The following is a 13,541-nucleotide window of genomic DNA, read 5'->3' as shown; positions in this document are numbered from 1 at the left end:
AGCATTACGAGTTTTCGGTGAAAGTTGTGAACTGATACTACCAAATTATACAAATGTGCCAATAATATTGGAACTGTTACAGACTTTTTTACGATTGTAGCAAGAAGCTAACACTTCTCGCTTTATCCTGTTTCCATGCCAACACAAGAACTTTACCAATCATAGTGTAACCACTTTAATAAGCTGACTTTTAGCATTTCAACTGGTTGGTGTGCGTAGGAAGTAATACTACGCTTGGATTCATCAGCTCGCATTATAGACTAGAGTTTCGTCCCAGTCTAAAGTTGGGATAGCACTTTACGAAAGATACCGACCTTGGAATGAACAGGGTTGATTCGACTATTGTTCGTAACCCCAAAAGGATTAGATTTCCATTGATGCTTTGAATAGTGAATGATAAAATCTTCGGTTTTGTAACTGGATCTTTTCTGTAAGAACTGTTTGCACCATTATTTTTTTAAAGTTTCAGGCGAGCAACGGACGCAATGCTCCATCTGAGATGGGGGAAGCTCATCAACTACAGATGATGGAGTAACAGCGTCTGCTGAGACCAGTGAAGATGCAGGCGTTACTGATGCCACCAGTCAATTTGGCACTCAGTCTAGTGTTGTGAGGGACTGCTTGTCTTCCTCATATGAAAGTATCTTTACATCAGAAGCTAGCTCAACATTGGAAGGTCAGCTCATTATCTGAAGCAAGCACTTCATCTTACACCAGTTCCTCACTTAAGGTCAGCTCAGAATCACAAATCAGCTCTTCATTGTCTACTCAGAGTATCGAAGAATCAACAGTAGGCACCGATCTGTCATTGTTCGTAGAGGATTTCATTTCTTCAAAACCGGGGAGCTCTACAGCAATAGAGAGCATCTATACCCAGTAAAAGACATTGATGTCTCTTCCAGAGAACCCGATGCTTTGCCAACAAGCTCAGCAGTGATCAAGAACACCGAAGCAGAATTCGAGAGTGAACATTCCGTGGTCGAAACTGAAAGCACCGATGTCGTGTCTCAAGAAATGCAAAGTTCACCAGTCACTGAAAGAGATGAGACAAATTCTATTGTCAAGACAGTCAGTTCCTTAGTAGATACAGTAGTTCCAACGAACATTGCAGATGTTTCAATTGAATCAGAGCTCCAAAACGAAACAGACGACCCAACAGCAGTAACCAATGATGTATCTATAGTGGAGACTCCAGCAGCTAACGAAAGTGAAGAAGGGAGATCTACTGATTCTGGATTTGGAAGCGAAAAGACCTTTGTTGAAGAACCCATTGAGGAAGTGCCAAAGGACAAGAATAAACCAATTGAAACCGAAAATGTAACAGAGGGAATCTCGAAGGGAACTGATAAGTCTGACTCTAAAACAAGTACTATTCATGGTGATCAAGTTGAAGAGGATGTGCCAGTTGTTTCGTATACTGAAAACTCGGCATTACTACGAGTACGCGTATCAGCAATGTACAAAGTGAGCCTACTGGATACGGAAATGAAGAGCAAGTTGTCAGTGATGACTTGACAGAGGAGATCGAAGACAAAGAAAGTCTCCCAATTCCAGAAGGTTCAGAACAATCTAATGATCACACTGGCGACGAACATGCTGATGAAAATGTTGGTGAAAAACATGCTGGTGAAACACATGCTGGTGAAGAACACGTTGGTGATGAATATGTTGTTGATGGATATGTTGCTGATGAACATGCAGGTAAAGATCATGCTGGTACTGTTTTCAAACCAACACAAGAACTATACCAATCATAGTGTAACCACTTTAATAAGCTGACTTTTAGCATTTCAACTGGTTGGTGTGCGTAGGAAGTAATACTACGCTTGGATTCATCAGCTCGCATTATAGACTAGAGTTTCGTCCCAATCTAAAGTTGGGATAGCACTTACGAAAGATACCGACCTTGGAATGAACAGGGTTGATTCGACTATTGTTCGTAACCCCAAAAGGATTAGATTTCCATTGATGCTTTGAATAGTGAATGATAAAATCTTCGGTTTTGTAACTGGATCTTTTCTGTAAGAACTGTTTGCACCATTATTTTTTTAAAGTTTCAGGCGAGCAACGGACGCAATGCTCCATCTGAAATAGCCCAATTTAGTGAGCTTCAACCTAATAGAGCGAGGCATTGGTTCAAAATGATTAAAAAATCTGCCAGCCGTGTGAATGAGCCCTCATCAGATAAAGCAACGTCTAACGAGCAGGGTGCGCTGTGCGCCGCTACCGCAATCAATACTTTGTAGATCTCTGATTAATAGGTTGCTCCAGTGATTTCAAATTGCCTTCAGAGCATTTCAGTTCCTTACAACCGCTTTTCTTTGTCCATCTACGGTTACCATGGTGGTTAGTTTCCCTGCTATTAACCCTTTCTTCCGGCGCATCCCCGTCGGTTCTATGTACATGATTTATGCAAGAGGAACAAAATAGCTGCATCGCATAAGAAGCCTAATATACCAACTGCATATTAATGGATTCTGGAAGTAAATGTATTGATATTTGTGTCCTTGGCTACATCATATTTTTCTTAAATGGAGGCAGGGGTGTAGCTTATCACCAAGGGTTTAGATCCAGAAGTATTGATGTGAAATTCAATTAAATAATCTTCTGTGGGATTGGGAGTCTTGAAATTTTTCAAGTTGTGCTAGAATTAAGTACAAAAGGAAGCAATTGCAAAGCCAGCATCTACAATTACCTTTAAATACTCTCCCTTACATTAGAGTTACTCGCCACACTTCCCCTAACTTGTCAGGTTCTTAACATTCCAAACTGATTGGTGAAAACGTACGGCTTATTCATACAGTCTAACGCATACAAATAAGCAATGCAGGTCGGTTAGCTCAATTTTCTAACTTAAAATAACTAAACTTAGATTCGATTATATAATCAAAGCTAATCAAAAAAATAAAGTGCACATTTACGCAATTCTCAGCATGCCTTGCATTTTCCAATTATGTCTCCGTTAGCCCATTGTGGTTTCTCCTCAATTACAAGAATTGAGTCATGAAAGTAAAACTATCGGCCTTCGTCTTTGAATAAATATCTATCCGAATTATCTTCGAATAATGTCTACTTCGGGTCATAAAAGAGCCTCTTGCTAGCACTTTCACCACTTTAAGCACTTCTAGGAGAGGAGAATTTCAGGAGTGTACCGGCCCGGAAAATTATGAATTGTAATGGCTGCGGCATTATAATGCAGCCAAGAAGACCTTAAAAGTACGCGAAGTTGTGGCGAAAAAAAAATAAATTCTATGCATATTTTCTGCAGCACTTACATGACCATGTCGAATGAGAGCTTTACTACATGAACCCTCATACCGATGTTCAGCTAGTACAGTATTATTCAAATGAATGTCGCACCTCCCTGCAATAGATTTCCTTTTGGTAGTCGCAAAAATGACTGGCGGTGAAATGTTAAAAAGAGACAGGCACTCGGAATGAATGCCATTCTGAGTAGATAAAAGAATTCCTTTAATGAAATTGTATATTAACTAACTAAATAATATAAAGGTCTTCCTATATACTATATGGTCTCTTGAAAATGGTGTAGTAATTCACGTGTTGGGAGTGATTTTACTTCGTAAAGAAGTGGATTACATTAGCTTGTTACTTAGCTTATATGTACCAGAAAGAAAGTATAAATATGTGCCTCATTCTACCACAAGAATGAGACACTCCCTAGTATATTATGTAGTGGAGTAATCCGAAATAATGATACAGATAAGTTTCAGAATTGTGCCATGGTTATTTGTCGCATCTACAAGATTATAATGGCTTCTTTTCTAAGCACAACAAAGCAATGAACTGAATGTTGAATACAATTCTGATATATGGTAGCGGAACCGTGTTTGCAGCCTCGGTAATTCTAGCAGATAGGGTATCTTTCCCAAGAAACCTTTCTCTTTTGAGCTTAGCCTTTACTAAATGCCAAAATTGCTCAATAGGGTTTAGCTCTGGAGAAAAAGGTGGTAAATAGAGACATCTGTATCCTCTGCCTACAATAATTCTTGAGATACTCGGGTTTTTGTGAATATTTGCATTGTCCATAACTTCGAAAGAGTTTTGGAATTTTGGATACTTATCAAGCTCATCCATAACATCCATGAGGAATTGTTTATAATGAGCAGTTACAGTACCTCTAGTAATCGGTTCTTGTTCACCATCGTCTAATTTACGTTTCTTGATTTGCGTTAATTGCTTTGGTTTTCGTAGACTTAAAACAACTATCCCACCAATACAAATAGCTCCCAATATAGTACGACTTTCTGAACGGGTCGTAGGGGTTTTAACTACAGGGGTATTTCCTATAGTGGACCAGTCAAAGTTTCTCTTCATATTGATATTAAACCCAGCTTCGTCAATAAAGATGCAATTGGAACAGTAATCAGCCTTTAAATCATTAAGTCTATTAACATAATCATATCTCTGCTCAATTTTAGCTTCAGAATTTCTTTCAAAGGCTTCACGACAAATAAGTTTGAAGGAAAGGCAGCATTCATCTTTTACAAAGCGTTGAAGAGAGGAATAAGAAACTTTTAAACCTTCAAAGGAAGTTGTTAAACTATTCATCATCTCAGATAAAGTGATTGATGCATTATCATCTACAAGTTCTGGAATATGTACTTTCTGCTCAACGTTTAACATCTTAAAGGGTGGCTTTCCTCTCGGCTTTGGACTTGGGATGTCTTCCAAATTAGTATCTACATATTCTTTGATCCATCTTTGGGCTGATTTAGGGAGAATAACAGTCGAGCAATTTTACTGCAATTTTACTGATTGGTACTCCGGGTTTCTCAGTCCAAAGATCAAATAAGGCTTCTCTGTCTTGCTGAGTATACATTCGAAAATGCCTCTTTGATTTACCATAGCTTTTTACTTCAACATGACGATGAACAGACTCATTGTCATCATTCTTTTGCTTGGTTCGATTTACTTGCATGGCCTCAGCGTTGAAAAGAGACTCTTCTGCGAGTTTGTATATTTGATGGTTGGTCAATATTTCTAAGGGTATCAAGCCTTCCACATCCATATCATCAATGACAGGCCTTCCCTGCTCATCTAGTAGATTACTTTCACCATCTTCATATAAGAATTGCACATTCATTTCGTGATAGAGATATGAAAATCAAGGGTCAACATTTGAGTAAGTAGGGTAAATGCTAAGTTTTATAACTACGACTTTTTTACTGGCAAAATAATCTCTCAAAATTGATTAAAGAGAGGAAATGACTACTCTCAACAATCAGCCAATAATAAAACGGTGTGTGGATATTCAAATATGTAACAGACACTATTATTCAGACTATAGTGAAGACTTCATTTAATTTGCAGCAAACATTCTTTCAATTAAGCAAACGAGTTGTTTATCTTCTACGATTTGACAAATTTGAATCAGCTTAACGACATATTCAAGTGAAGTGTGGTGTAAGATTACACCCGTAGATGTGCTATTGTTTTCGTCACTTCAAAACATGTAATATATAGGAGGACAATGAATTCATCACACAGAGCTATCTTAAGTGTTACAGAGAAGCAATATTATGTGGAAAGCCTCAGACATTCGGATTGAAGAGGTGCGACATTCATCTGAATAATACTGTACCATAGATCAAGCTGACATCATCGGCATTACAATGGTGGAATTCTAACTAGGGCAGTGTAGGTGCATATTCTTTTTCACTTGCAGTGCTTTGCTTGGCAAAGTTCAGTTCTTAACCGAGAAAAGGACTGTTATACTACAAAAATGGAAGTAGATACAGTTAATGGTGACGGAGATGTCGGCCAGTTAAGAACAAAAACAATTCACCGAAGCAACAAGCAGGGCGTGTACACATCCCATTGATTGCTATTGCCAAAAAATTAAGCTTCATGTACATCCATGATGACATATCTTATGCAATGAGTCTTCTTTTAAGAAATTCTTTTTCTTCAACTCTTAGAATTCGATGTTATGATTTGAGGACCCTGATTCAATTGCTGATGAATATATAACTCTGGATTGACGCTGTATTTCTTGAAGCAAATCTGGAGAAAATGACTTTGCAACCACAAATTTCTCAGCTAAATGCTTATTAAAAACCTTGTACTAATAGGCTCTGTCGCTTTTGCAGCTGCAAAGGAAGTTACTGGTGTGTTTACAAATTTTGATTCACTTGTATTCCAAAATGCTGGAGACTATGCTATTGCATCTCCTGCCTACCCCAGTTGGATTGCAAAATTGAATTGGGTTATTGATGGAAGCAAAGAAACCGCAGGAGATACCTTCACATTAAATATGCCCTGTGTGTTTAAATTCACAACATCCGATGGTGTCAATTCAGTCGATCTTAAGGTCAATAATGATGTCTTCGCTACTTGTAAGTTCAGTCCTGGTGAAATTGTTGTGCCCTACTCACAATTACAATGTACTGTAGCTAAAATCGTTACTGCCTCAACATACGCAAGTGGTACTGTGAACTTTCCAATAACCTTTAATGTTGGTGGAAGTGCCTTAAAGACAGATCTTGAAGACTCTACCTGTTTCACACCTGGTAATAATACAGTGACTTTCAATGATGGTCCAAATAAATTGTCAACTACAGCCAATTTCCAAGCCGATTCTCCCAGTTCCGGCTACTACGATCCTAAAACTTTCGTTGTTAGGAACAGAGATACTCCATCTACAAATAACATCCAACATTACGTATTGGCAGGAAACTGTCCCAAAGGCTACTTGTATGGTTCGTTAGGTTTCAGTTTGTCAGGTGGAACTTTGGACTGTTCTTCGGTCCATGCCGAAATCACTGATCAGCTCAATGCTTGGTACTTCCCTAAAACGTCATCTGATTTTTTTTACACATCAAGATGTACTTCTAGTGGTGTTCTGATCTCATATAACAACATTCGTGCTGGTTTTAGACCATTTATCGATGGTTTAATAAGACAGCTGGGTTCAAGTCTTGAAATTTCTTATACTAATAACTACGTCTGTTCTAATTTTGACAGCTACAATTACGATACTGGTATCAACTGGGGTAACTATGATAATTCAAATGATTATGGCTCTAATGGTAACGTTGTAGTAGTTACTACCAAGACTTGGACTGATTCGACAACTCAAGTGGCTACATTACCATTCAATACTGCTCCAGGAAATACCAAAACAATTGAAGTTAATGTACCAATTCCAACAGTTACTACCACTACAACCTGGACTGGGTACCAGACGACTACCACAACTGTCACCGCTACCCCAGGACAAACTGCCACAGTCATAGTAGAGATCCCAACAAAGAGACCGCCTAATCCCACTACTACGCAAACCACGACCTGGACAGGCTTACAGACCAGCTCACTTACCCTTACTGATACACCAGGTGGTACTGATACAGTAATTGTCGAAGTTCCTTCAAATGCACAGACAACTACTTCATCGACATGGACCGGTAATTTCACAACAACAATTACTTCAACAGACATTCATGGTGGAACTGATACAGTAATTGTCGAAGTTCCTTCAAATGCTCAAGCAACAACTACATCGACATGGACCGGTAATTTCACAACAACAATTACTTCAACAGCCAGTCATGGTGGAACTGATACAGTAATTATCGAAGTTCCTTCAAATGCACAGACAACTACTACATCGACATGGACCGGTAATTTCACAACAACAATTACTTCAACAGCCAGTCATGGTGGAACTGATACTGTGATCATTGAAGTTCCTTCAAATGCACAGACAACTACCACAATTACATGGACCGGTAATTTCACAACAACAATTACGTCAAAAGATATTCAAGGTGGAACTGATACAGTAATTGTCGAGGTTCCTTCAAACTCTCAGGCGGCGACGGAATATTCATCCAGTATAGAGTCATTAACAGGAAGCGTAGAAGGTACTAATAGTTCTCTTATGGATGGCAACCAAAGTAAGAGCCTGACAAGGGAGTCACCATTGCCTACAACAAGTCACAGTGGCAATAGTTACACACCCATCACATTGTCTGCTACAAGTGAATTCAATTCTTCTGAAACGCAGCCAGATGAATCCTCAGTTCCTACTGTCAGCAGCAGTAATTCTAGTGATATTCAGACCAGGGAAACGCCAGTATCTATTTCCAGTTACTCTGATGCTACTATAAATTCAGGTGTTGAATCCAGTTCTGCTACTTCATCATCAGCTGAGTCCAGTTCTGCCACTTCTTCATCTGCTGAATCTAGCTCTGCTGGATCTTCATCAGCTGAATCTAGCTCTGCTGGATCTTCATCAGCTGAATCTAGCTCTACTGTTTCTTCATCTGCTGAGTCCAGTTCTGCTGCATCTTCATCAGCTGAGTCCAGTTCTGCCACTTCTTCATCAGCTGAATCCAGTTCTGCTGCATCTTCATCTGCTGAATCCAGTTCTACTATTTCTTCATCAACTGAATCCAGTTCTGCTGGATCTTCATCAGCTGAATCTAGCTCTACTGTTTCTTCATCAGCTCAATCTAGTTCCGCCACTTCTTCATCACCTGAATCCAGTTCTACTGCATCTTCATCTGCTGAATCCAGTTCTGCTACTTCATCATCTGCCGAATCTAGTTCTACTATTGCTTCATCTGCTGAATCCAGTACTGCAGATTCATCATTTGCTGAGTCCAATTCTGCTGCATCTTCAAGTGTTGAATCCAGTTCTGCTGCATCTTCAAGTGTTGAATCCAGTTCTGCTGCATCTTCAAGTGTTGAATCCAGTTCTGCTACTTCATCATCTGCTGAATCCAATTCTGCTACTTCTTTATCAGCTGAATCCAATTCTGCTGCATCTTCAAATGTTGAATCCAGTTCTGCTACTTCATCATCTGATGAATCCAGTTCTGCTACTTCTTTATCAGCTGAATCCAATTCTGCTGCATCTTCAAGTGTTGAATCCAGTTCTGCTACTTCATCATCTGATGAATCCAGTTCTGCAGCTTCTTCTAGTGTCGAATCCAGTTCTGTTACTACATCATCTACTGAATCCAGTTCTGCTGCAACTTCAAGTGTTCAATCCAGTTCTGCTACTTCATCATCTGCTGAATCTAGTTCCGTATCTACCGACACTGGAGATGGTGCCAAACCAACTGGATACACCACCACCTTTGTTACTACTAACTCTGATGGTTCTGTATCTACCGACACTGGAGATGTCATCATTTCTACTGACTCTGCCGGCAGCTGGTTCACTACCACTTCTTTGATCACTGGTGACAAACCAACTGGATACACCACCACCTTTGTTACTACTAACTCTGATGGTTCTGTATCTACCGACACTGGAGATGTTCTCGTTTCTACTGACTCTGCCGGCAGCTGGTTCACCACCACTTCTTTGATCACTGGTGACAAACCAACTGGATACACCACCACCTTTGTTACTACTAACTCTGATGGTTCTGTATCTACCGACACTGGAGATGTTCTAGTTTCTACTGACTCTGCCGGCAGCTGGTTCACCACCACTTCTTTGATCACTGGTGACAAACCAACTGGATACACCACCACCTTTGTTACTACTAACTCTGATGGTTCTGTATCTACCGACACTGGAGATGTTCTCGTTTCTACTGATTCTGCCGGCAGCTGGTTCACCACCACTTCTTTGATCACTGGTGACAAACCAACTGGATACACCACCACCTTTGTTACTACTAACTCTGATGGGTCTGTATCTACCGACACTGGAGATGTCATCATTTCTACTGATTCTGCCGGTAGCTGGTTCACCACCACTTCTTTGATCACTGGTGACAAACCAACTGGATACACCACCACCTTTGTTACTACTAACTCTGATGGTTCTGTATCTACCGACACTGGAGATGTTCTCGTTTCTACTGACTCTGCCGGCAGCTGGTTCACCACCACTTCTTTGATCACTGGTGACAAACCAACTGGATACACCACCACCTTTGTTACTACTAACTCTGATGGTTCTGTATCTACCGACACTGGAGATGTCATCATTTCTACTGATTCTGCCGGTAGCTGGTTCACCACCACTTCTTTGATCACTGGTGACAAACCAACTGGATACACCACCACCTTTGTTACTACTAACTCTGATGGTTCTGTATCTACCGACACTGGAGATGTTCTCGTTTCTACTGATTCTGCCGGTAGCTGGTTCACCACCACTTCTTTGATCACTGGTGACAAACCAACTGGATACACCACCACCTTTGTTACTACTAACTCTGATGGTTCTGTATCTACCGACACTGGAGATGTTCTAGTTTCTACTGACTCTGCCGGCAGCTGGTTCACCACCACTTCTTTGATCACTGGTGACAAACCAACTGGATACACCACCACCTTTGTTACTACTAACTCTGATGGTTCTGTATCTACCGACACTGGAGATGTTCTCGTTTCTACTGATTCTGCCGGCAGCTGGTTCACCACCACTTCTTTGATCACTGGTGACAAACCAACTGGATACACCACCACCTTTGTTACTACTAACTCTGATGGTTCTGTATCTACCGACACTGGAGATGTTCTAGTTTCTACTGACTCTGCCGGCAGCTGGTTCACCACCACTTCTTTGATCACTGGTGACAAACCAACTGGATACACCACCACCTTTGTTACTACTAACTCTGATGGTTCTGTATCTACCGACACTGGAGATGTTCTCGTTTCTACTGATTCTGCCGGTAGCTGGTTCACCACCACTTCTTTGATCACTGGTGACAAACCAACTGGATACACCACCACCTTTGTTACTACTAACTCTGATGGTTCTGTATCTACCGACACTGGAGATGTTCTCGTTTCTACTGACTCTGCCGGCAGCTGGTTCACCACCACTTCTTTGATCACTGGTGACAAACCAACTGGATACACCACCACCTTTGTTACTACTAACTCTGATGGTTCTGTATCTACCGACACTGGAGATGTTCTCGTTTCTACTGACTCTGCCGGCAGCTGGTTCACCACCACTTCTTTGATCACTGGTGACAAACCAACTGGATACACCACCACCTTTGTTACTACTAACTCTGATGGTTCTGTATCTACCGACACTGGAGATGTCATCATTTCTACTGATTCTGCCGGTAGCTGGTTCACCACCACTTCTTTGATCACTGGTGACAAACCAACTGGATACACCACCACCTTTGTTACTACTAACTCTGATGGTTCTGTATCTACCGACACTGGAGATGTTCTCGTTTCTACTGACTCTGCCGGCAGCTGGTTCACCACCACTTCTTTGATCACTGGTGACAAACCAACTGGATACACCACCACCTTTGTTACTACTAACTCTGATGGTTCTGTATCTACCGACACTGGAGATGTCATCATTTCTACTGATTCTGCCGGTAGCTGGTTCACCACCACTTCTTTGATCACTGGTGACAAACCAACTGGATACACCACCACCTTTGTTACTACTAACTCTGATGGTTCTGTATCTACCGACACTGGAGATGTTCTCGTTTCTACTGACTCTGCCGGCAGCTGGTTCACCACCACTTCTTTGATCACTGGTGACAAACCAACTGGATACACCACCACCTTTGTTACTACTAACTCTGATGGTTCTGTATCTACCGACACTGGAGATGTTCTCGTTTCTACTGACTCTGCCGGTAGCTGGTTCACCACCACTTCTTTGATCACTGGTGACAAACCAACTGGATACACCACCACCTTTGTTACTACTAACTCTGATGGTTCTGTATCTACCGACACTGGAGATGTTCTAGTTTCTACTGACTCTGCCGGCAGCTGGTTCACCACCACTTCTTTGATCACTGGTGACAAACCAACTGGATACACCACCACCTTTGTTACTACTAACTCTGATGGTTCTGTATCTACCGACACTGGAGATGTCATCATTTCTACTGACTCTGCCGGTAGCTGGTTCACCACCACTTCTTTGATCACTGGTGACAAACCAACTGGATACACCACCACCTTTGTTACTACTAACTCTGATGGTTCTGTATCTACCGACACTGGAGATGTTCTAGTTTCTACTGACTCTGCCGGCAGCTGGTTCACCACCACTTCTTTGATCACTGGTGACAAACCAACTGGATACACCACCACCTTTGTTACTACTAACTCTGATGGTTCTGTATCTACCGACACTGGAGATGTTCTAGTTTCTACTGACTCTGCCGGCAGCTGGTTCACCACCACTTCTTTGATCACTGGTGACAAACCAACTGGATACACCACCACCTTTGTTACTACTAACTCTGATGGTTCTGTATCTACCGACACTGGAGATGTCATCATTTCTACTGATTCTGCCGGTAGCTGGTTCACCACCACTTCTTTGATCACTGGTGACAAACCAACTGGATACACCACCACCTTTGTTACTACTAACTCTGATGGTTCTGTATCTACCGACACTGGAGATGTTCTCGTTTCTACTGATTCTGCCGGCAGCTGGTTCACCACCACTTCTTTGATCACTGGTGACAAACCAACTGGATACACCACCACCTTTGTTACTACTAACTCTGATGGTTCTGTATCTACCGACACTGGAGATGTCATCATTTCTACTGATTCTGCCGGTAGCTGGTTCACCACCACTTCTTTGATCACTGGTGACAAACCAACTGGATACACCACCACCTTTGTTACTACTAACTCTGATGGTTCTGTATCTACCGACACTGGAGATGTTCTCGTTTCTACTGACTCTGCCGGCAGCTGGTTCACCACCACTTCTTTGATCACTGGTGACAAACCAACTGGATACACCACCACCTTTGTTACTACTAACTCTGATGGTTCTGTATCTACCGACACTGGAGATGTTCTCGTTTCTACTGACTCTGCCGGTAGCTGGTTCACCACCACTTCTTTGATCACTGGTGACAAACCAACTGGATACACCACCACCTTTGTTACTACTAACTCTGATGGTTCTGTATCTACCGACACTGGAGATGTCATCATTTCTACTGATTCTGCCGGTAGCTGGTACACCACCACTTCTTTGATCACTGGTGACAAACCAACTGGATACACCACCACCTTTGTTACTACTAACTCTGATGGTTCTGTATCTACCGACACTGGAGATGTCATCATTTCTACTGATTCTGCCGGTAGCTGGTTCACCACCACTTCTTTGATCACTGGTGACAAACCAACTGGCTACACCACCACCTTTGTTACTACTAACTCTGATGGTTCTGTATCTACCGACACTGGAGATGTTCTCGTTTCTACTGATTCTGCCGGCAGCTGGTTCACCACCACTTCTTTGATCACTGGTGACAAACCAACTGGATACACCACCACCTTTGTTACTACTAACTCTGATGGTTCTGTATCTACCGACACTGGAGATGTTCTCGTTTCTACTGACTCTGCCGGCAGCTGGTTCACCACCACTTCTTTGATCACTGGTGACAAACCAACTGGATACACCACCACCTTTGTTACTACTAACTCTGATGGTTCTGTATCTACCGACACTGGAGATGTTCTAGTTTCTACTGACTCTGCCGGCAGCTGGTTCACCACCACTTCTTTGATCACTGGTGACAAACCAA

The 13,541-nt window shown here is 41.6% G+C and overlaps 3 protein-coding genes across 3 annotated transcripts; 2 read left to right on the top strand and 1 right to left on the bottom strand. All coding sequences in view use genetic code 12, as the record gives it.

The window, feature by feature from the left end:
• Window positions 1–634: 634 nt before the first annotated feature.
• RJT20DRAFT_132762 (uncharacterized protein) lies at window positions 635–1,757 on the top strand (the record flags this gene model as incomplete). Its single annotated transcript, XM_064918165.1, has 3 exons — window positions 635–790; window positions 847–1,464; window positions 1,494–1,757. The coding sequence occupies 3 exons, from the start codon at window positions 635–637 to the stop codon at window positions 1,755–1,757; spliced, it is 1,038 nt and encodes a 345-aa protein (XP_064777691.1).
• Window positions 1,758–4,476: 2,719 nt separating this feature from the next.
• On the bottom strand, window positions 4,477–5,104 carry RJT20DRAFT_79188 (helix-turn-helix domain-containing protein; the record flags this gene model as incomplete). Its single annotated transcript, XM_064921213.1, is given in 2 exon segments — window positions 4,477–4,727; window positions 4,747–5,104. Coding segments are annotated over 2 exon segments (609 nt in total), but the record flags the coding sequence as incomplete, so codon positions are not given.
• Window positions 5,105–6,064: 960 nt separating this feature from the next.
• RJT20DRAFT_5198 (cell-wall agglutinin N-terminal ligand-sugar binding-domain-containing protein) lies at window positions 6,065–8,073 on the top strand (the record flags this gene model as incomplete). The annotated part of the gene is made up of 2 exons (XM_064920495.1): window positions 6,065–8,041; window positions 8,071–8,073. 2 exons carry the CDS (start codon window positions 6,065–6,067, stop codon window positions 8,071–8,073), a joined length of 1,980 nt encoding a protein of 659 aa, XP_064777689.1.
• Window positions 8,074–13,541: the final 5,468 nt, after the last annotated feature.

Source organism: Scheffersomyces xylosifermentans (genome assembly GCF_036884685.1).
Source record: "Scheffersomyces xylosifermentans strain CBS 12540 chromosome Unknown RJT20scaffold_1, whole genome shotgun sequence".
Taxonomy (NCBI): Eukaryota; Fungi; Ascomycota; class Pichiomycetes; order Serinales; family Debaryomycetaceae; genus Scheffersomyces; species Scheffersomyces xylosifermentans.
Note: the sequence above shows the minus strand (reverse complement) of the source record. Positions and strands in the feature narration are given on the sequence as shown.